The sequence below is a fragment of the Mauremys reevesii genome, linkage group 4 (assembly GCF_016161935.1).
Source record: "Mauremys reevesii isolate NIE-2019 linkage group 4, ASM1616193v1, whole genome shotgun sequence".
NCBI lineage: Eukaryota > Metazoa > Chordata > Testudines > Geoemydidae > Mauremys > Mauremys reevesii.
Genome location: NC_052626.1, coordinates 91,501,679 through 91,526,431, shown reverse-complemented (window position 1 = coordinate 91,526,431; position 24,753 = coordinate 91,501,679). Strand labels below are relative to the sequence as shown.

General features: G+C 41.0%; 1 protein-coding gene across 3 annotated transcripts in view; it reads right to left on the bottom strand.

Moving 5' to 3' along the window:
* Positions 1 to 24,753, bottom strand: part of ELP4 (elongator acetyltransferase complex subunit 4) — a 269,273-nt gene that overhangs the window by 26,972 nt on the left and 217,548 nt on the right. The window contains exon 10 of one of the 3 annotated variants that reach the window (XM_039535841.1): positions 12,811 to 12,897. The exons of the other annotated variants lie outside the window; for them this stretch is intronic. Coding sequence (XP_039391775.1) covers positions 12,853 to 12,897 — 45 coding nt within the window. The 3' untranslated portion in view covers positions 12,811 to 12,852. The remainder of the gene's footprint in view (positions 1 to 12,810; positions 12,898 to 24,753) is intronic. 3 annotated transcript variants of the gene reach the window in all.

The window sequence follows — 24,753 nt, the reverse complement described above, 5'->3', positions numbered from 1 at the left end:
ACTGCTTAGTCCATTTTGCTTTAGTTAGGTACTGTATATATTTGGATAAATGATTACTCTCCATTTTTTAACATGCAATACAATTGTAATACATATAATGTCTTTTAAAAGTGCATCTAAAATATGTTATTGAATCAATAATACATCTGCAATTAATTTTTAATAACATACTACACAGAAACAAAATTTCAGTTGGGACAAAATCTCATTGAAAAGCAAAAATTAAATTTGCAATGTCTGTTTACAGAAGGTAAAAATTATAATGGGTTCTCATTCTCGGGGTCTAGACTCCCAGTGCATTACTGTTAAAAAGACCTGCAACTGAATAATCTTTGATCCAGACTGCTGAAGCGGAAGGTACAAGTAAAGGGGATCTGGAGGTGGTAGATATGAAATGAGGAAAAAAAAAAGGGAGAGGGGAGAGAAGAAGCTTCCTTTGTGGAATAATTCCTAATTTTTTGGAAGAAACATAATTTCTGGGGCTCTGTGTGGATCTTGTTAGCAGGGACAGGAGGAAGTGGAAGAGAGGACCATTCAATGGAATCATCTTTTGCCGAGGTAGCAGGTATTGCTGAAGATACCTCATTAGGAGTTAATGATGACCGAAGCACCAATTACTTATACTGGACTCATCAGAAGATGCTAATGCACAATCATAAGGGGAGTCAGCCAATTGCAACATGACCCCTAAAGGGGCTCTGTTACAAGTGGGGAATGGAGTGGGGTGATTTTCAGTAAGATAAGGGCTTTTCTGTCTTGAAGGGCCACAAGATTTGTGGAGCTTAAAGGATCCTTTCCCCCTCTGAAAATATCTCCATTTCAGGGCATGACTGCTTGGAAACTCTTTAAGATTGGTGTTACGGAGTTTCGTATCAATTCTGGCTTCTCCCCCATCTACTCTTCATGTGGGTATCTTCACAGGAAGGGAATAATCTAGCATTAAACTATTAACCAGCTTAATTAGTGAGTAGTGCTTGCTGGCAAAGTACTCAATGTATGCTGGCAAGCATAATTTCTAATAGTAACTTGCTTGATCTAATAGCAAGTTGATAGGCAGAACAAAATATCCCCAACTTTGTGGGGTGGGGGGGAGAGGGGAAAATGGTGGGTGAGTGGGGATCATTTGTCATAGATACCTTATGAAACAAGAACAACATGATAGGTATTGTCTAATAGAATCAAATAGATTAAAGTAGTTCTGCAATTGACTGCTATAACAAGAAAATGACCTTTTAAAAATTGAGGATAAACACACACACACACACTACTGAAAACTCCAGGGGAACCCAAATGACTTATAAATGGTGAGAATGAGTGCTGGACCACTCTGAACTTGGGAAGAAATTCTAAATCACCATAGACTAAGACTGGGTTCATGATGTGATAAAGCCCAAGCACCAGTGACTTGGAGAAAAAAAATATGTAGAGAACTCCATGTGGCTGCCCTAAGATTCTCCTGGATAGGAAATTCTCAGGCTGACTAAAAGCTTACCAAACTTGTCTTGACATTTCTCTGTCTCTGCTGAAGATTCAGGTCTGCTAAGGAGAAACTGCATGAGATGCAAACAGAAAGCCACTAAAATATGGATCTCTTGGACATGGCTTGAACTAACATATTGGTGGTCAAGTGAAACAAAACTGGATAGATGCTGTTTCATATAAAAGTTGAAGGAACTTTTCAGTTCTTATTTGCTGAGATGTATCTCAGTGAAACAGGATGTGGGAAAATATTGGCAGGATATTAACTGGTAAAGGTGTAACTGTCAATATTTGGGGAAGAATTTAGCCTGAGTCCACTGCAATGCTTCATCCTTATGGAAGTTGGTGTAGTGTTGTTCTGTTTCCACAGCCAGAAGCCACTGCTAAATCTTTTTGGCCAGATTCTCTGGACTATCTGAACTGTGATCAGCATAGGAAAGGGAAGTCACAAAGGTTCATGTCACCTTTGCAGCATCCTAATCCTGTGGCCAGTTGGGGTTTTCTGGCATAAGTAAGTTAGTTCAGTCATCTTTATAAGGAGCAAGAATCATATTTACTATGGCAGATATAAATCCAGAAGAATCATGTAACTCTTTTCTTCTGAATTTACTCAGGACTTCTGCTGCCAGAAGGAAAGCAAGAAAGGTTCTCCCCAATGAAGGGAGAAAGCATCCATCGCTGCTGTGGTCATTTCTTGATTTCTGGAGCACAATACTGGTAACTTTTTGTTCAGGGATGTAAGAAACAGATCTTTCTGGTCTATCTTTCTTGAGAAATGTTTGTTCCACCTCTAAGGCCTGGTCTACACTATGCATTTAAACCGAATTTAGCAGCATTATACCGATTTAACCCTGCACCCGTCCACACAATGAGCGCTGAAATTGGTATTGCCATGTCAGATTAGGGTTAGTGTGGCCGCAAATCGACGGTATTGGCTATCCCACAGTGCACCATTGTGACTGCTCTGGAAAGCCATCTGAACTCGGATGCACTGGCCAGGTAGACAGGAAAAGCCCCGCAAACTTTTGAATTTCATTTCCTCTTTGCCCAGCATGGAGCTCTGATCAGCACGGGTGGCGATGCAGTCCCAAATCCAAAAAGAGCTCCAGCATGGACCGTACGGGAGGTACTGGATCTGATCGCTGTATGAGGAGACAAATCTGTTGTATCAGAGCTCCATTACAGAAGACGAAATGACAAAGCATTTGAAAAAATCTCCAGGCTATGATAGACAGAGGCCACAGCAGGGACTCAGCACAGTGCTGCGTGAGAAGCGTAACAGAAAGCCAAAGAATCAAATGGACGCTCATGGAGGGAGGGGGGACTGAGGACTCCAGCTATCCCACAGTCCCCGCAGTCTCCGAAAAGCATTTGCATTCTTGGCTGGGCTCCAAGTGCCTGAAGGGTCAAAAACATTTTCCCGGGTGTTTCAGGGTGTATGTTGTCAATTTACACCCTTCCCCCCCCGAAAGAAAAGGGAAAAAAATCGTTTCTCGCCTTTTTTCAACGTCACCCTATGTCTACTGCATGCTGCTGGTAGACGGGGTGCTGCAGCGCTGAACAGCAGCATCCTCTCCTCTCCCCTCCCTGGTGGCAGACGGTACAGTGCAGGACTGGTATCCGTCCTCGTCATCAGCCCGTGAGTACTCCTGGCTGGCCTCGGTGAGGTCGGCCAGGGGCACCTGGGTAAAAATAGGAATGACTCCAGGTCATTCGCAGCAGATGGTACAGAATGGCTGGTAACCGCCCTCATCATAGCAACTGGGGGCTGAGCTCTATCAGCACCCCCCCACCCGTCATGTCTAAAGAAAAGATTCTGTACTGCCTGGACTATCATAGCAGCGGAAGGCTGGTCTCCTCTCCCCACTACCCTTTAATGTCCTGCCTGAACTATCATAGCAGCTGGAGGCTGCCTCCCCCTCATTTTATCTCACTAAAAAGTCTGTGTTTCTTATTCCTGCATTCTTTATTACTTCATCACACAAATGGGGGGACACTGCCACGGTAGCCCAGGAGGGTTGGGGGAGGAGGGAAACAATGGGTGGGGTTATTGCAGGGGCATCCCCTAGAATGGCATGGGGCTCATCATTTCTGCGGGATCTCTGGGGATCTGACACGGAGTGGCTGTGCTCTCTGGTTCTTTAGTACACTTGCCCTATATTCAAGGCTGGACTCACTCTATTTTTAGACAAAACATAGGAAGGGAATGACCCAGGGAGTCATTCCCATTTTTGCCTATGCGCCCCCGGCCGACCTCAGCGAGGCCAGCCAGGAGCACCCATGACAGCAGCAGATGGTACAGAACGACTGATAATCGTCATCTCATCGCCAATTTACAATGGCAGATGGCGTAATATGACTGGTAACTGTCTCTGCTATCTTGCAAAGGCAAATGAATGCTGCTGTGTAGCAGTGCAGTACCGCGTCTGTCAGCAGCATCCAGTACACATATGGTGACAGTGACAAAAGGCAAAATGGGCTCCATGATTGCCATGCTATGGCGTCTGCCAGGGCAATCCAAGGATAAAGGGCGCGAAATGATTGTCTGCCGTTGCTTTCCCGGAGGAAGGACTGAGTGACGACACTTACCCAGAATCACCCGCAACACTGTTTTTGCATTGGGATCTCAACCCAGAATTCCAATGGGCAGGGGAGACTGTGGGAACTATGGGATAGCTACAGGATAGCTACCCACAGTGCAACGCTCCAGAAATCGACAATAGCCTCGGTACATAATAATTGGAGATATACCAATCTCCTAGAACTGGAAGGGACATTGAAAGGTCATCGAGTCCAGCCCCCTGCCTTCACTAGCAGGACCAATTTTTGCCCCAGATCCCTAAGTGGCCTCCTCAAGGATTGAACTCACAACCCTGGGTTTAGCAGGCCAATGCTCAAACCACTGAGCTATCCCGCCGAATTAATGTGCTTAGTGTGGCCGTGTGCACTCGACTTTATACAATCTATTTTACAAAACCGGTTTATGTAAAATTGGAATAATCCCGTAGTGTAGACATACCCTAACTAATCAAGGTATCAATCCTGGTGGTCCATTACTGGTCATCGGAACCTGGTTGCAATTCTGCTTACCCTTCATGCCAGGCAAGTGGAAACCAGAAATATTCAGAGTGATATTTCCCACCTTTTTAACCTTGAGGACCTCCTACCAGGAATACAGATTTATCTTATGTTGCTTACTGAGTACAGCTTTGTGTCCTAATTGTATGCATATAAAATACTGACCTAAATACAGCCACACAGTCTTTGGAAATAACAGGTTCTGAAAAATCAGAGGGATAAAGGACTTCCCTGAACTCCAGGATATTCTTGTAGTGTCTGAATTTTGAAAAGAACCTAAATTCTGTAATTATGAAACTCTTTGGAATAGGTTCTCTTCCCCATAATGCATACATAGATAGTTCATTCTTAATTGTAAATTCTCGCAAGTCTCAAAAAGTCAGTTCTTGAAGGTATTTTTTTCATATGGATATACTGAGTGTCTGTGACTAGAGACACCACGGTATCCTTTTAAGGGTGATTTACAAGGTGGTATGCCATAGGCATTATCAATACTGTTGTAACCATTAGATCCAAGATCTGCAGCATGGCCCTGGCCAATATCTGCCGGCAACCACATAGCTTTTTTACAAAATCCAACGTATCTTTGAGCCATGTTTAGTAGAGATTTAAAAAAATATTTCAGTTGTCTCATGCTTGTTAATCTGGGATTTAGGTGTAGTTGATGATTAATATAAGTCAGACGTGGGCAAACTACGGCCCGCAGGCCACATCTGGACCGCAGGACCGTCCTGCCCGGCCCCTGAGCTCCCAGCCAGGGAGCCTAGTCCCCGGCCCCTCCTCTGCTGGCCAGTGTGGGGAGCGCAGCTGACTCTGGCTGGGTGTCGTGGCTGCAAGCTCCTGCTGCTGGAAAGGGGGCGGGGAGGTTGGGTAAGGGAGCGGGGGGACAGTCAGGGAGGAGGGGATGGTTGGATGAGGTGGCGGTTCTGTGGGGGGGCGGTTAGGGGATGGGGAACAGGGAGGGTTGGGAGTGGGAGTCCCGAGGGGCCTGTCAGGGGGCGAGGATGTGGATAGGGGTCGGGAGGGCAGTCAGGGGACAGGGAGCAGGGGTTGGATAGGGGCGGGGACCCGGGAGGTGATCAGGGGACAAGGAGCAGGGGGGGTTGGATGGATTGGGGCTTCTGAGGGGGGCAGTCAGGGGGTGGGAAGTGGGAGGGGGCGGATAGGGGGTGGGGGCCAGGCTGTTTGGGGAGGCACAGCCTTCCCTACCCAGACCTCCACACAGTTGCGCAACCCCGATGTGGTCCTCGGGCCAAAAAGTTTGCTCACCCCTGATATAAGTGATACCACATCCTGGTGGTGAGTTGAACAAATCCTTGAACTCTTCCCAGAGTCTTTCAATCTTCATAATCCAAAAATCCAGACAAGGGAGCAACTGCACTTCAGTTCTGGGCAGATATTGAGCCAGATCCTGGCTCTTCTTCTGACTGCTTTATGATGTTCTGGTGGTTCAAAGCAGCTGTTAAGCTTGCAGTACAGCATGCTTGCACAGGGGGAATCCTTGAGTAGTATAGAACCACCATAGTGGATCCTGTACCACGCCTTTCCAGGGTCCCATTGCAAGGGCGAAAGGGATCAAAGCTGGGGTGTTACTATGTCCTGGTAACCCGTGGATGCTAAAATGCCGCCTGGGGCTGCTAGCAGTTGGACATAAATCAGAGTAGCCCTGAGGCTGATCTAATTTATGCTGGGGACTGAACTGTCCCTGACTGGTCTCAGGATGGGGGAGCATGAAAAGTGGCTGAAAGCCAAATTTGCGTCCCTTCCTTGTGCCAAGTTAAGCTTAACTAGAGCTGAAGATCTAGCCCATTGTATTATCTAGCTATTTCACTATAATCATAAACATTCAATAAATACATGTGATATTGATGTTGGCCTATAAAAACTAGAAATATTACTTTCCCCCTGAGAAATCTTACATTCATCTTTTAACTATGATAACTTGGGGTGTATGGGGTTGTCAGGGAGGGGTAGTACCTCTGATAGGGGAGCAGTCGTACTCCTAGGAGTAGCTCATCCACTTTGGTCCCCACTTGACACTCAGCTCTCACCTGTGGCTCCAAGTAGCTGTCAGCATGTGACAGCGGCCACACCCCGGAAACTGTCTCGACTGGCAGGCTAAACCAGGTGAGGGTAGCCGATGAGTCTGAGACCCTCGGTGAGTTAGGGCCTGTCTACCCATTGCATGCGAAGGCTGGATCCGGCTGACTGAGGAAACCTGGTTCAACGGTCAGGAAGGTGGTGACAGCAAGCGTTGTGGAACGCTCAAGAGCACAACAAGACACGTAGGCGTCCTGGTCATCCACTGCACCCTGTCCTATCTCCAGCCGTCTCGACTCTTGTCCTGCCACTGGATACAGATAGAAACTGGGAAGAGAGAGTGAGGTTGACGTCGCGCAACTCTCCCTCACTTTAATCCAATTCACGCGCAAGTCTCGACATCATATCATATCATATCAAGTCCTGTGGCGATGGGCGAGCGATGAAGCAGCAGGTGTGGATACACTGGGAGCTGTAGCCGCAGACCTGCACACAGGCGGCTCAGGTATAATGGTCGTTCCTCACTGACCGAAGCAGCACTGGAGCTCAGCGTCTTCTTGAGCGACTGAGCAGCCCTATTCAGGATTGCACTGCTCACCTCCGTAGCATGAGGAGGGGGCTAGAAAAGGTGCCCTAAACATTGCCTGCTTCACCTTACCCTGGCCAGCATACTGCGGCTGGTGGGGATCCCACAAAAGCGGTCGAACAAAAACAAAACTTAGAGTGACAACGATCACCATTGGCACATGGAATGTGTGCACGCAGACAGACCAGAGAGAAGAACAGCACTTGTTGCCAGAGAACTCGCACGCTACAACATTGACATTGCAGCCCTTAGTGAAACTCGCCTTGCTAATGAAGGACAGCTGTCCAAGTCAGGTGGAGGCTATACATTCTTCTGGAGTGGCCGCAGCAGTGATGAGGAAAATAATGCAAGTCATCACAGAGTGACACATCATATGCATTCTGAATGCGTATTTTTAAGTATGGACTGATATCAAGAGAATGTAGTACACATTATGGCATGGAAGTTCATAATGGTAAACAAATGGAAAGAAGTGCATTTTAAAGAAGGACATGAAGGAAGAGCGTGAGGATGGTTGGCAGGAAAGGGGGTTAGCTTTTCACACACAGGGAGCAGCATAAAAAAGTAGTAATGAAGGCAAGACTGAGATGACAAAGGGAGTTACAAGAAGAGAAGAGTGGAGGGGAGTGAAGTGGGCAGCTATCAGAGAGGAGATCCAGTGCTGGGGACTGTTGAGGTGGACAGACACATATGGGTAAGGGGAACAAAGTGGTTGAATGTGGAAAAAACAATTTATAAAATAAGTGGGTTCAGTGCCTGGAAAGTGCTTTGATTGGTGAACACATCCACTGCATGTATGGTTGTCAGGGCTGCAGTCACATTAGACACCAAACCAAACAACTGGTAAAGGTGTACATTGTACTCTAAGATTTAGCATACCAGAAACAGATTGGTAAGGCTCAGAGTCCAACATCAAGAGTATCCCAGGTTGTGTACTACATAGTGAGAGATGCCTGACCAGGGCTTGAGTGTAGACTTCAATTTGATCTCCAGGCTGGAGTGAGCATCCCAGGGAGTGACATTAAGGTTCTAATACCAGTGACCCCGTTAACCTTTGTCAGAAGCCTTTAATTTCAGGTCAGACTTAGGAGAGCTAGTGAAAATGTTCTAAAGGTGTTAAAGCAACAAAGAATCCTGTGGCACCTTATAGACTAACAGACGTTCTGCAGCATGAGCTTTCGTGGGTGAATACCCACTTCTTCAGATGCAAGTGGTGGAAATTTCCAGGGGCAGGTTTATATATGCAAGCAAGAAGCAAGCTAGAGATAACGAGGTTAGTTCAATCAGGGAGGATGAGGCCCTGTTCTAGCAGTTGAGGTGTGAAAACCAAGGGAGGAGAAACTGGTTCTGTAATTGGCAAGCCATTCACAGTCTCTGCTTGTTCACTTTTTAGCATAGGAACTCTAATGCATGACTGAGGTTCCTAGTTGCTCCCATAATATAAATAGCAAACAATAATGTTATGTCCTCACTTCCCCCTTTTAGAAAACAAAAACAAAACAAATACAAAAAAGACCCTCAGCTTACACTATTGCATCTTCCTGCTTCTCCTTCTATAGTACTATCTTGGACTGGCTCCTTCCCTGTGGTGCAGCAATCTTTAGACAGCATGCCAAGCCTCCATCCTCCCCTAAATGCTCCTCTCTCTACTATTTCCCTTCCAGACTTCTCTTCATGTGAGAATGTAAAAACTCCTCTCCTCTTGGCTCTTCTACTTCCCACGAACTCCTTAAATGTCTCCTCCTCCAACCTTCCCTTCTCAAGACTCTTCCCCAAATCCTAAGCTTTCCTATATCAGAAGCTCCCAAACTCTCTCCTCCAGCCAGCTGATGCACAAAGCAGCCTCAGTCTCACCTCTTCTCCCACCCCGCCCATTCCTCCAAAGCCAGTCACAATTAGTCGTGGCAGGAGGAAACACATTGCTCCCCCCCCCCCCATAATTGTGACCATGACTATGGCCTCTTTCAAAACAAGTGGCCCGGATGCTAAATCACCGACTTTTCATTGTAGTATCAGACTCTCATTCCTATGAGGACTCTTTTTTTTGGCTTTCTGCTTCAACTTTAAGTCAGACTTATAGTCTGTTTCTGGGGAGGCCAACCCTACCCTGATGCACCTTCCCCAGAACCAGACTATTCCAGGTAACATGTGAGTATATGTCACACTCAGAAGAGGAGTCATGGTCTGCTCCAAGATACCACAAGCAACTTTCCAAAAGGGGGACATCTTCTCAGTTGCATCTGAGCCACCTCTTGAACGAATCCACAAAAGAAAAGACAAATTACAAACAGAATCCTGTGAGGTGAAGACAACTCTATTCACCACATAAAAACTTCATTTTCACTTAACATTGGAAGACAGCAAACAATAATATAATTATAAAACTAAAATATATTATTATAAAAACTAAAATATATTCAATGTTAAACATTGTAGCTACAATGTGCGTGTCTTTAAAAGAATATCAGGGTTAGCTCTTCAACAAACAAAAGCAAGAAAGGAATGGACAGTTAGAATCAGTGCTTATTTAGAATTTTACCTGAGGGTGTTCCCATCACTCATGAACTGAGAGCACAGACCAAGAATGGATACCTATTATAAATTACTTATTTTTGGAGAATCAGTATGTTTCTAACTTTAGTTAATAAAATAAATTATTGTTATTATGCACATTCAGAGAATCAGTAAAACGTAGACCAAACTCTGCCCTGTCCACAAAGTAAGTAAAATTCACATTTTTTTACTTTGTAATATGCCTTACCATAAAAATCAAGATTGCTTTAGGAGGAAAATGTATCATCTGAATAAATACAATATAGTTTAAAAAGTAGGTAAAACTGAAATTCTCTTCTTGATACATTTCCTATACGAGCCAGTTATCAAAGTTGGATTTTAATCATGCTGATTACAAGAAGCGCCTAATTAAATACTTTTAATGAATTTCTACTGAACAACTTTGGGTGACTAACTCTTAAGCATATCAAACATATCTAGAAGAAAGACGACAACTTGATGTGTTACATAATATGACACGCAGTGCTTGTTATGTAAGCCCTTTAAATGTTAATTTTTTATTAAAAAGTTCCACCCTTCTTGTCAACATATCATTAACAGCAAAATGAGAACTAAAGTTAAAAACATCTCATTTAAAGTGCTCAAGTATAAGGTGAGGTATTGCACAACATCTAATGACACATATGGCCTGACAGAACTTGTGGTGGATAAAAATGCCAAAACAGACTACTTTCCGGGTTGTCAACTTCCAGCGACAGATATTTATTGACTAATTAAATGGTCTTGTCACATTCTTGTCTAACTAAAACTTAACGTGAAATAACTACAACACAATTATAGTGCACAATACATTTTAGGTGCTTCATTCATTTCTCACAGTGGAACCAAATGTGAAATTCTAAAGGTGAGTGTAACCCAACATGTATGCATATTTTACTCACCACTGTTATGTGGAACTATTCCTTTGTATATTATTACTGGAATTTGCAACACCTGAAAGCTTGCACAGTACTTGATTTTTGCTGTTCCAAATTTAACTATGTAGATTTTGTGAAATCATTTAAAGACAATCTAGCTTATTGTTTTCCTTAGAAGATAAAATTTGCACCCTGTAGAGTAAAGAAGAAAAACACCTGACCTGGGACGGTTTGGACGCCATACCAGAGATGCCAACACTCCCTAATTTTTTGTAATCCTCCCAGTTTTTACACGTAATTATGAAATTACTAATTCAGGTTTATATCTCTGAATTTTGCAAGTACATACATTCTATATATAAAAGATATGTGTGTATGTCACTCACCACCAGTCGGGTCTGACTGACTGAACACAGCAAATAGGGTTGTAGCCATGGGGGACATTATTCTTTACCATCCATCTGGCACATGTGCAGATCGCGCAGTGACTAGGTAGGGAGTGCTTCTGGATTCACTGTCCACACCACAATCTGCATGTTGTGTGCTAACTACCTTGTGCGGACCCTGCTGGACTACTGTTAACACTCTAGGTATCAATGAATACAGTGCACCAAACCCCACTGACAATTGCTGCAGCTTGTCCCCGATCAGACCCTCACTGCACAGTCTGTGGGGGAGGAGAAGCTGGAGGGGCAGGAGGAGATGGCGGTGGCAGCAGAAGTGGAGAGAGGGAATATTACAGAGCAGGGAGAAGAGGACGAGGATCACCCTGGGAAGGAGGTTCAGGCCTGGGACCGGCCAAGGTAATTAAGGGCCCTAGGCAGCACAGAAGTGCAGCTTTCTGAGGACCAATTCTCTGCTTCTGCCTGTTTGGGGGTGAGGGTTAAGGGCACAGTGACGAACGATGGCAGGTTCCCCCCCTTTGCCTTAGACAGGGAGAGGAGGGAGGAGAGGTCCCAGTTTTTCTGAGGCAGGGGAGGAAAGGGGAAAAAGTGGGAGAGACATCCCAGTTTCTGCAGGGAGAGGAAAAGGGGCGGGGGAAGAGAGGTCTAGCTTTCTAAGAGAAGAGGTGAGGGGAGAGGAGGCGGGGAGGAGACAGAGGTCCAAGCAACCTCCCTAATTCTTTTCATAAACAACCCTAAAAGTCTCAGAGAAGTGTTGGCATCTCTGTGATACAGGCAGGAAACCCAACTATAGTAGTAGCAAAATAAGAAAATGCTTTCCCCTAGTACCACAGGCTGGCTGAATACCTGAATTCTTCAGTATCAATACATCATTAGTTTTATTGGAGCCAATATTTTGGTCCTCCAGTGAACTCAGAAAAAAAACCCATATTTCTCAAAAGGAATATCCTATTACTGTAAATATTTGCAAATACTGTTGCTTCCACTGTATGTTCAGTATCCTGACCAATTATCACTTCATAAATAACAGTATGATATTAGTGTTGAGTATCAGACTGAAAAAATGAAGTAATACTATCGGTACTGACACCAAGAATTTGAAGGCTTATTGCCTCTTCTACTTGATTGGAAGACTACTTGCATTGGCTAGTAAGAAAGCCCTCAGAAGTAGACTTTTTTAGTATTGTTTTTTCAAACACGTACAGCTCAGCACAGCTAGGTTACCACCACAATAAGAGTAAGTTGAAGCAAGTTTAGAATCCTTCAGTCTATTTAGAATCAGCCTGGCAATTAGTAGTAGTTTATTTCTTATGCTATTTGGAGAATGAAGAATTATTAATATCATAAAACCAGCAATAATATTGAACACCACCAAGGGCTCATGTCTATTCCTTCTCTGCATCACCTTAAATAAATGTGAAAAACTCAACAACAGTTGCTAAATAGATAACCAAAACTAAAGAAATTTCATCTTGTTGTTTATAGCAGCACCAGCTATCCAAGTTATCATTCACACTCTGCATTTCCAAAATCTAATCTGGATAAATAATTAGGTATTGAAAAATCAGAGAAAGAAGAATTGTTGGAGAAAAAGAACTGAGCAACATATTCTAACTTCTTAATTAAGTAAACACAATCAACTATGTGGGACTATTTTGCCATCTTGACACAGATATATCTAAGGCTTTATAAAAGTGAATGAGTCATGGAAAGCCTAAAACAATCTTGTCACATCTAAAGTGACAGGTAGTATTAAGTAGGGCATCCACTCCAATCTGCTGTAACTGCTTACCTAAGAATCTCTCTTCCCTCTAGTTTCCCTTAGTTTCGGTCTTTATCTCCCCTTTTCATCCAGAAGTTGCAGATATGGCTTAGGAAGCTGACCATGACAAAAATGATATTAATTTCTTGTAGAACATGTAATAAATACATTAAAGATAATGTATTTGTTCCTTAGTTTTTTTGAAACTAGTTGACATTACTTTTGATAGAGCAAATCATTTATGTATGATGCACAAGAGACTGAAGAGAATACAGTAGTGTAAAATAAATAAATATACAGGGAAGTTGTTAGCATCAAACAACAAGCATTACAATCATTTTCACTTTATGTACTTCTATTATTCTGTGTTCTGATACTGCATACCCCATTCTTATAAATCAATGACAGTTATTCCTTTTCCTTCTTTACCTTTCTAGCAGTCATAAAAAATATCTCAATTATTTAAAAACTCTACCTGGACTTTAATTAGGATTATGAACCTGAAAATCTTATTAGGAATGCTCACTTTGATTGTCTAAAGCTTTATCAGGTTCAATCATTATTTCATACACAGTAATATTTTTAACTTTTTAAATGTAATGTGTTGTGAATTAGTGCTTGTAAGAGGTGTGGTGTTGACAACCCTGGGTCTTCAAACCTCCATTTTTATCCAGAACAGATACAAAGTGAGCCGGAGCAGTGCAATTTTCACAACCATGTCAATATGCCACATCCTTTACTTGGATGTAAGGGTAGTTCAATCTTCACACCTTTTCAATCACTGGCCTCTGCCCATGAGGGAGCAGGCTATAACTATACTGGTGCTTTCAGGCTCCTGGCCACTGAGAACTGGAGGGGGACTACCAAAATCATTTTATATGGGCCAACAAACAGCCATCACATGGCAACAACCTTCAGTCACTATTTATCTGGGCTGGATCTGATTCAAGTCACCTACGAAAGCAAAGCCTTTATATCTCATTAGTAATCCCCTAAATCATCCACCAAGAGCACTGCATTTTAATGACTCCAAAAGAATAAAAAATGAAGAACCTACATTATGAGAAGTTACAGTAATTAGATTCATTCTCCTAAAATAGATTACCTTGAAGAGATCATTAGATGATTTCAAAATCATGGATGACATTATTCAACCACTGAAACTTGGTATTGTTTGGGCCCCCTCTGAACCAACTCTGAAACCAGGTGATTACACACTGAAATGCTCCTAATGGTGCAGACACTTATTCACACCACCATTTGGATTAGATTTGCTTTGAGGAAGGCTAATCACTTTGTAGTCTGCAATATCATGTTCCCTCCAGAGCTGCAATGGCACTCTGGATATGAATCACTAGTATGATAGTTCCAATGGTGCAAATAGTCTGCCCTCTGCCATTAACAGTGGACTGGTCACTCCCTAGATGGTCTGTCTGGTCCACTTTCTCACTCCTCTACGCAGGGATCAAGTTTTGCAGCAGTAAATTTTCTGTACAAATAACGGTGTACCATTATGGAGGTCATTTGTACGCTATTTTCACAGATATCAACCTCTTCAACAGCAGTCTATTTCATATTGCTTCAATCACTAGCAAATCTCAGAGGTGTAGTGTACTGTGAGCATACTGCCAACTGGCCTGAGGCTGATGTGAGGGCATTGGTGACCATGCAGAGACCATCTAGCTCTGCAGTTCTCAACCAGGGTACCCAGAGATCTTCCAGGGGGGACATCAACCCATTTAGATATTTGTCTAGTTTTACAACAGGCTACATGAAAAGCACTAGCACAGTCAGTACAAACTAAAATTTCATACAGACGAGGACTTGTTTATACTGCTCTATATACTATACGCTGAAAGGTAAGCACAATATTTATATTCCAATTGATTTATTTTGTAATTGTATGGTAAAAATGAGAAAGTAAAAAATTTTTCAGTAATAGTGTGCGGTGACAATTTGTATTTTATGTCTGATTTTATAAGCAAGTAGTTTTTAAGTGAGATGAAACTTCGGAGCACGCAAGTCAAATCAGACTCTTGAAAAGGGAACAGTAGTCTGGAAAGGTTGAGAGCCACTGATCTAGCTAAACTCAGCAATAAGGAACACTTTGGTCTATAACAAAGGTATATGAGTAACTAGCTGGGATGAGGATAACTCACAGTGGCAAAAAGTGCCATGAAAAGATCTAGGGACTTATGGTCTCATACAAGACTAGGGACAATTGTAATATATTGTGTGCAGAGAGGAGAAGATGTCTAACTTTTGAGGACCTGGACTAAATTCTGGACTCATCCTTCTACACAGCCTGATGTTCTAAAGAGCTCATTGGTCCCAGGTAATACTGTCAGAAGGGATGAAGAGAGGAAGAAGGAGGACTTCGGCTTTGAAAACTAAGTAGTTCAGAGGGACGAGGAATTGGGTTGGAAGATGCCTGACACCTTGCTGGGATTGCAAGGTCTGTTTTGAAGTCCCAATACCCAGATTTGGCTGGGGGGATGAAGGCAGTCAGTTCAAAAAGAGGAGGACGACAACTTGGGGGTGCAACAGAGCCTTTAGCATTTTATTTTATTTTAGCGTGCACTAATAATAGCTGAAAGAACAGCTTTCTGGGTTCTTATGACCCCATTCGTGTTTTTAATAAGCCTCAAGTGAAGGTGGAAGTGTCTACCTGTCCCCCTGCTCTTCCAGGTAGTTGCAAGTGTAAAGAACCTCTGAAAATGAGACAACTTATATAGGTTAAATTTGAAAATGTTTGGTTTTTAAACATACAGAGGAGATTGAAAGTTATGGTGGAAATGTACAGAGGTGGAATTAAGATTAAGCACAAAAAGAAGAGCTATGTTGGTTTGTCTAGCCCTTTTCTTTCTCTTAAATTACTTCATCAGAGGGGTAGCCGTGTTAGTCTGGATCTGTAAAAGCAATAAAGAATCCTGTGGCACCTTATAGACTAACAGACGTTTTGCAGCATGAGCTTTCGTGGGTGAATACTTCTTGCATCCAAAGAAGTGGGTATTCACCCACGAAAGCTCATGCTGCAAAACGTCTGTTAGTCTATAAGGTGCCACAGGATTCTTTGTTGCTTAAATTACTTTGTTCATTTTTGCAGTGTTTTAAATTTTAATCCAATTTTAAATGCCTCAACTGTCATTAACTAAATTATAAAAAAAATTAAATAATAAATTCTAATTTAGATATGCAGCACACACACAAAAAATCTACTCATATACATATATGGACTAGCATGTAATATTATTGGTCATTTGTTTATGTCTCCACAATTTTAATGACAGCCATTAATCAGAATATTTAAAAAAAATTATAAATACAGATGCTGAATGAAAGAAACATGTTTCACTAAAGGGGAATACTAAGAAATTACAAACTGAACTTAAATTTTTCAGTCTTCCTCTTGCTTGTTTCTGCAAAAATGAGATAAATTTTCCCATTGCACTTTATTATACAAACAAGCATGCAACAAGACAAAAACCTGATCTACAGGAACCATATCTTATCCTGCAAGTTGTACATATATTTTGAGTACATAAAATATAAATTCTCATGCTTACACTTTTGAACTGCCCCTCACTATCTTTAAACTCCATGCCCTTTTGTCTCCACTGCAAGCACGTGAATCTTTCAGACAAATCTAACCCCCAGCATGCATACTTTTATTTTAATTATTTTTCCTTTGCTTACTTTTTTGGGTATTCTTTGCTGTTCATAGAATCATAGAAATGAAGGGCCAAAAGGAACCTGGAGAAGTGATCGAGTCCAGCTCCTTGCGCTGAAGCAGGACCAAGTCAATCTAGACCATCCCTGACCTCCAATGAAGGGAATTCCACAAACTCCCTTGGAAGCTTATTCCAGAACTTAAACTGGCCTTACAGTTAGAACTAACCTAAATCTTCCTTGCTGCAGATTAAGCCCATTACTTCTTGTCCTACCTTAAGTGGACATGGAGAACAATTGATCACAATCCTCTTTAGAACAGCTCTAAATATATTTGAACACTTATCAGGTCCCCACTCAATCTTCTCTTCTCAAGACTAAATTTTAGCCTTTCCTCATATGTCAGGTTTTCAAACCTTTTATCATTTTTGTTGCTGTCCTTTGGATTTCTTCCAATTTGTCCACATCTTTCTTGAAGTGTGGTATCCAAAACTGGACACAATCCTTCAGCTGAAGCCTCACCAGTGCTCAACAGAGCAGAACAATTACCTCCCATGTCTTATATATACCTCTCCTGTGAATATACCCTGGAATGATAATAGCCTTTTTCACAACTGCATCACATTGTTGACTCATATTCAATTTGTGATACTCTACAGCCCCAGATCCTTTTCAGCAGTACTACCATCTAATCAATTATTCAACATTTTGTAGTTGTCCATTTGATTTTTCCTTCCAGTTTTAATTTTTTCACAGCCTTGTGAATGTATTTAAGCACCTAAACCTGAGTTTCTCTTAGTAAAAAAATATAGCATTCTCCTTTACATGTTGCTTTATCAAAATTGTATTTAAAATTATGTTAGTTTGGGAGCAAACGGCTAGTTTAAGCCAAACACAATGAACACGTGTTAATCAATTTAAAAACACATACACTTCTTGGTCAATTCGGTTTTATTTTTCTTTAATGCTTAGGACAATGACTAAACTTCGGGTCTTTAATGCCTGATGCACTGACCAGTTCCTAAGGACTTCTGATGATCATTACTGGGCATGGTGCTGAAAGTGTTTCTGTCAGAGGACATAAGGACTGCAGGTGGGAGGAAATTGCTTACAGGGACCCCTGACTAGCCAAACTTGCTGGTGAACTTCCTTGCCCTTCTCTGCCCTTTTGATAGGCCATACTTCCCTTTACTGCTGGTTCCTAACTGGTACCTCTGGCAGAGAATAGTAGGGAGGAGGTGGCAGTATATTGTGGGTAACAAGGCTGGAAGTGGAAAGTGACTGGCAGAGAGCCCAGAGCTTCTCTGTTCAAGGAGATGGACTGGTAGCTAAAAACTGCCTGCCCACTTACCTAGAGGCTTTATTTCTTTCCAGGGAACCTGAGGGATCCTTTAAAAAAAAAAAGGGAACACATAGTCCCTTAGGATAGGAAATGAAGAACCACTCTTAGGTTTGTACCAAAAGATCTTTCCTGTGGGGGAAGAAATCACAACATAAAAAGCAGAGATATTCCATTGAACATGAAAACTGGTTGACTAGCTAGAACTAATACTGATGTCCAGCCAGTTGGCTAGAATCTACCTCTGTAAAATGACTTTTTTCACTAAAACAAAGGCAGTATGAACCTTATAATAGAATAACACGAGTGGGAGAATTCATAGGGAATAAAGAAGACAAGAACCTTGGATGGCTAAAGGGAAGCATAAGGACTATTTAATAAATGAAACATAAAAATAAAAGGCTGTCTTATTCAGTTGACCTCTATTAATATATTAATATAAAATTCATATATGTTAGAGCTGGAAAAGGCCTATTAGTTTTTTCTGCCTCCATGTCAATTTGGAATTGCTCCCCATAGAACATTCATTAGTGTTTTGTCTAGCTGAGTTTTACATATCCCAAGTGACGACTTTCTATATTTTTTTAAATATATGGTTTGTCTTTTATACCAGATGAAGTTTATTATGGTAGCAGGATCAAATGAGTTTGACTTGTTGGAAAACTTTCAGGAAACTTCCTTCTCTTTTCAGTAAAGGTCTAATATTTATGAACTATTCTTCCTGATGGCCTTAAAACTCCACATATATCCTCTGGTCTCAGGGCAGGTCTACACTAAGGGCGGGGGTCGAACTAGGGTACGCAAATTCAGCTACGTGAATAGCGTAGCTGAATTCGAAGTACCCTAGTTCGAACTACTCACCCATCCAGACGCCGCGGAATCGAAGTCCGCGGCTCCAAGGTCCAAGGTCCAAGTACCGGAGTCGACCGTGGTGCTTCCGGAGTTCGCGTCCAGATTAGACGCGATAGTTCGAACTCCGAGAAGTTGAACTCACCGCGTTGACTCGGCTGGTAAGTGTAGACTAGCCCTCAGTCTCTAACTCAAGCAATCAGTGTTGGACCTTTAATGGTGCAAGCCACTGTTTTATACTCCTTAGGCTGAGTGACAGTTCAAGAGCAATAAATGTACTGGTCTGTGGTTGAGGAATTTATTTGTTTCTATTTTCTCCTTTTTGATCCAGAGGTACTGACAAAAGAAGGAGACCAAACAGCACCACAAACAACATTATGTAGCAGCACTACCATAAGTTTCTATCAACAAGGCAGAAGAGATGCTGGGGAATTACATCAGTGAACTGGGTATAGCACCAAAATATTTCTTTTAGTTGCTGCTGCCTGGCAGTTTGAAGAGGAGGAATTGGTGTGATAAGGGTGCAGAATATTCTCTTTTATATATTAAATTTTTGAAAAAAAGCTACCTCTAAGAAGACAGATATTGTTTGAAATTATTTTCTCGTTTAATATGATTTATTCTTTGTCAAATTGTGTTTTTCATTTGGAGAAATTTGAGATATTTTCACAAAGGCTTCTTACAAATAAAATCAGGAGAAAACTTTATAACAGGCAGAATTTAATTATCGTTATACAGAAATGTTATTTGCAATATGTTTTCCAGCTTTACTTAATAATTAAATGTTGCAGATATTGTAAACATAAAATTCAAACTGTTTAAAAATACCATCTATATCCTTTTTCAAATTAAACCTCAAATATGCAAGCTTAGAGTATCACAAATATATATGCATCTTATATTTTTGAAATACACTGGAGTCAGCAGCTAACTACAACATATTAACTAAAAACTTTAAGCTTCATAGAGCCAAGGAACAGTGGTATGACTAACATTTCAACATTACTCATAAAAAGGTGTACTAAGAATATTTATCCCCATTTATCTGCTTGTGTAAGAATCAGAACAATGGTACCTATTATTAAGACATCAAAAGGCATCATATAAATGATTCCGTTGTAGGAATGATATGAAGACTAAACTGTTCAACTCAAATGAAAAATTCATCATTGGCATACCTCTTAAACCTAAATATAGCAGAATTCCTTGGGATACCAAAAAATCTAGAGCAAATGTAGTAAGAGGAAAAGGGGAAAGCCTGGCCTGTGCAAAGTAAAACTATTTCTGATGGATGATGGAACAGGTTTGACTCTGCAGCAAATTAAAATTTCTTTTAACTATTCCCTCCACTAAAGAGGCAAATGATAGATATTCTGCCTGGGGGTTGAAGCTGCATACTCCAAGGAACTGGTAATGGTACTGAGGAACAGAGTCTTTCACATTCAGGTTGCTGGTTAGGATCTACCCATGGCAGGTAGGGACAAAAAGTTAGTATTATATGACAATTGTTCGATAGTATACATGAAATAGACTGGTAGTTTCAGTCCTGTTCTTCATGGACAGAAGTCAACATCCCATTTGGTACCTTGTCCACAGCCTCAAAGGAAAGGCAAAGGATTACTAGAGTACCTCTAATCCCTAGGGGCAGTCACTCCAGGTCACACTGGAGGTACACAGGTGGCATGGGGTGGTGGAACTGTATTGCACGTCCTGTGCTCATTCTGTGAATAAACAGATGTCCACAGTTTCTTGTAATTTCAACCTCCCACCATTTAGTTTAAAATTTTGGATACTAAATTCATATAATATACATTCCACATTTGAAAAAAATGGTTAAAAAGTTGCTCAACTTTAAGGAAACTGGTCAGCTCCCAGGTAAATATAAGCAGAGGAGCAGCTCATTTCCAGGATTTCAGTGATACCTGTAGGCAGTACTACGCTGGGAAGGAAGGAGGGTCTGTGGCTGCTAGGAGGAGGGTCAGGGTCAGGATGTGGCCTTTTGGGACTCCCCATTCTGGGAATCATGCCCATGCCCAACCATATCTTTCAATGAGAACTTCCTCTGACTGCAGCCAAGTCCCACACCTCATCCCAGGAAACAGCAGGGGAGAGAGGCATATGCCTGGAGCAGAGGCCAGGGTGAGAACTTTCCCTGGCATGAATCCCAGAGCAGTTCCTAGCCGAAGATACGCAGCTGTTTATGACACGTTGAAGGTGCCAAATGATAGTGAGGCAGCCCACACGTTCAGGTGAAGGGAAGCCTTGACAGAGCCAAAACAAACACTAGGGAGACTCTAGGTGTATTGGCATGAAGGAATTATCAAGACGGTAAGATGAGATCTGTTTCGTAGCCATACCCCTTTCAGTCTAAAGTGCCCAGGATACGTATAGTTGATCTATGTGCAATTTTCTGAAGACAAGTATACTGATCCTTGAGATGCTCTAGTTTAACTTCTGCTATTCCTCACATCATGTGATCTTATTAAGATTTATTTTTAAAAATATGGTCATTTAATAAATGTGTTAGGCAATTAGCATGAAAAGCTCAGCTTTAAATGGAAGTCTTAGTTGAACAACGAAAAGAACTTAATTTCTAAGTTATCTGTACATTTCTTCCAAGGTATTTTAAAATATATCCTAAAGGGAAATTTCAGGGTAGGCATAATTTTAAAATATTTCTTTACCATTCTTCAGGCTTTCATTGTTATTATTAAAAAAGAAAATCAATGGAGGCAAATAGAAAACTACCTGAATTTTAGCTGTGACATACTGTTCAGCTGTATTATTATTATTCATGTTCATATGTCTGGTATATGTTTGACAGATGAATATGTTAGGTTCTTAGGAAACACAATGAATCTCTGCCCACTCCATAGGAATGAAAAGACCCATCCTTAAGAATCTTTAACAAATTAGTGACAAAACTACATTAACTTATCTATATATAAAAACAAAAAATGTGAAGCTAACAGGATGTGTGTTGAACTTCACTAACCAATTACTTTTTTTTTTTGTCAAATCCTATTTCCCCTTCCTTCATCTATTTGGGTTGTCCACTTTAATTGTAATCATTTCAGGGGAGAGACCTCGTCTTCAGATGTGTCTGTAAAACTCCTAACATGTTTAATTGTCTAGCATCTAAAGTAATAAACTGCAAAAGTGAACAAGAGACTGGAAATAAAAAGGGCTAATTACATAGCCTGCACCTTGGGTCTCACAGCCATGAAAGGCTATACATAAATATCTGTTTGTATTCAGTGGGTTCAGAACTCCTGCAGTACTATAAATGCATCTTGCATTAATACACTGTATCAGTAAAACTCAGAAGTAAGACTAAAACAAATAACATTTAATTTTGGAGCTATAAATCTAATTTGAAAGTAAAAATGGTTTCTGTTCTAAAGATGTATACCCTTTGAATATTCCTGGACCTCTAAAGAGGGGACATTCTTATGGTTCTGTAAACGTATGCTACATGTCAAGAAACCTATATTTTAATACATAATATAGCCCCATAAATAGATTACATTTGAAATAGCCCTAAGATAGAACAAATCACAAAGAGGTTTGTACATGTGTTAAACCACAGAGCCAAAGTGTAGAAATAACATTCTTCTGACATCATGAATGAATGTCACTTTTATACTTTTAGGGGAGAATTTACATAGACATATTGAAATTGAAGGCAATTCTTGTGTATCATGTTTTTGTGGCTTCCATTATCCTACTCTTCAATGTATTTTATGGGACTTGTTACTTGTTAATTTTGGATATTCTTTCAATATTTCTTCAAATGGAAGGCTGAAGGAATTACTTTGGCATATTTCTATGTGTGGAGCTCATTAAGAGATTGGAAAAATAAAACTACTCAGCATTCCCTCACCATTAGCAAGATGCTGGGATTGTGCATATGAAAACCAAAGAAGAAAGGAAATGTGGTTAAAATGCAGCATAACATGATAGTGTGGCATTTTTTATTAGAATCGGATTGCCTCTCTTATGGCCTGATCCAACTTCTATTAAAGTCAATGGAAAGACGGCTATTAACTTTAACGGGCTTTGGATCATACATACCCTTAATATTGTGGAAGACTGGGAATTGAGAAATGAGTACAATATATACTGAATTTCTCCAAAAATATTCATGAGATGACAAAAGAATGTATCACTCAACTGCAAAATTATTACAAATGTAAAGATAGTTTTAGGCATTAGTCTTAATGGTAAAACTAACTGATGGCTATTGGAAAATCATGGAGCATGGCTTTTCTCTGTTTATGTATACAGTATCAATTTAGCTTTTCTTCTAGCTCTGTTTTAGAACTTTTAATTTTAAATCAGTTGTAAACATTTTGGATCTGTGCTATCTCTTACCATATAGAAGATATTGAGAATCAGATATATTTTATATTTCCACTAAAGTGCATTATGGATTCAATTTAAACAACAGGTACGCAGTATTTTATGACTGGTTAAACCATTAATCAAGATAAGTATTTGAAAGCACACGGATTTGAGTTTACTGTGCTATTGATTGCCCAGCAACCATTCTCTACAATCATTGTTAGTAACCGAGCACTGTTCCTGGAGACCATGTGCTACCTTAGCATATGTTCTTTTCATACACTGCTTCAGATGGAAAATTAAAGACTCCAAACAAAACATTTTTGCCCTGATTTTCAAAAGAACCCTGCACCTGAGAGCTTCAAATTAGTCACCTAACTGACCATATTTTAAATGTGAATGGAGCTGATTTGGGGGCATTGAGCATTTTTGAAAATCTGCTCTTAATACCAGGAAAATACATCCATTCGGTGTTCAAACTTTTAAAATTTATTTTTATATAAAGAAGTAGTAACTGTTACCTGTAAAAAATTATTTCAAATGATCATGAAAGGCAAAGTGTGTAAATAAATTTAATTAATCTAGTCTTGCAAAATGCTCAGGAAAACTAGCCAGCTCAGGAACAAATCTACTACATATTCTTTTTCATGCATGTAATCCCCTCTCCCTCCCACTCCTAACATACAGCCACATTTAAATACCTGGATATTCTCTTTCTCAGACTCATACACACATTTTATATACCTGCATTTCACACACACATACCAGACAAGCCCCATCCTACCATTCACTCATTATTTAGCCCTCTGACTCAGTAACAAAGACCCTGACTCACTTCTGTTTGTCTCTCCCACTTAGCCACTAATCACTCTTACCCAATTCACTTTTCATTCAGTCAGGTTTCCACTCATCATTTGCCAACTCATCTTTTTCTCTCTCATGCATGTTAGAGAGGAAGGATGGAGCAGTGGCTAGGGTACTAATTTGGGACATGGAAGAACCAGGTTCAACCTCCTGCTCTAACACAGAGTTTCATGAACTTGGGTAAGTCAGTCTCTTTGTACCTTAGTAACTTTCTGTGAAATGGGGATAACAGTACTTCCCTTCCTCAAATTAAAAAGATTGTGAGGAACTCATACTATGGTAATAGTGACAATATGTACCTCGGTACAATAAGTACCTAAGACAGACATATAACTATTTTCCCATTTCCCTTCCCTCAGAAATTCATCATTTCTGTACCCTACTGCACCACATTTTATGCTCCCCAGTCAAACCACCTCACAGCTGCAGGGTCCCCCTTCAGAACTCAAAAGTCTTCCACTGAGCAGGGCAACTGAGAGAAAGGAAAGCTAAAAATGCCCACAAAACAGTAAAAATCATGAGCAGTGGTTTCCTAGCTTACACTGTTCCTTCCCTGGAGCCATGGAAACCCCTTTGTGACTGAGCCTTTGAAAGCTGGATGGTGTAGGACAAAGAGTCAGGGATCAGTTACCCTTTGCTGCATGCTTTTCCTAAACACCAGTGGAAACAGTGCTTGAACAGCTACTGGAAGTTAACATTGCTTGAAACAGATCTGCCTGTCAAGTGGGCTGTTGCCGATCTCTCTGGATCTGCTGAAACAGAGAGACAGAGTTGCACGTCATCTGCATATTGGTGGCAACCAGTCCCTTACACATGGGCTACTTTCCCCCTACAGCTCACATACCTTTTAAACAAAAGTGATGACAGAATGGAATCCTGCAGGATGCTACAAGAGATCAGTTACACTT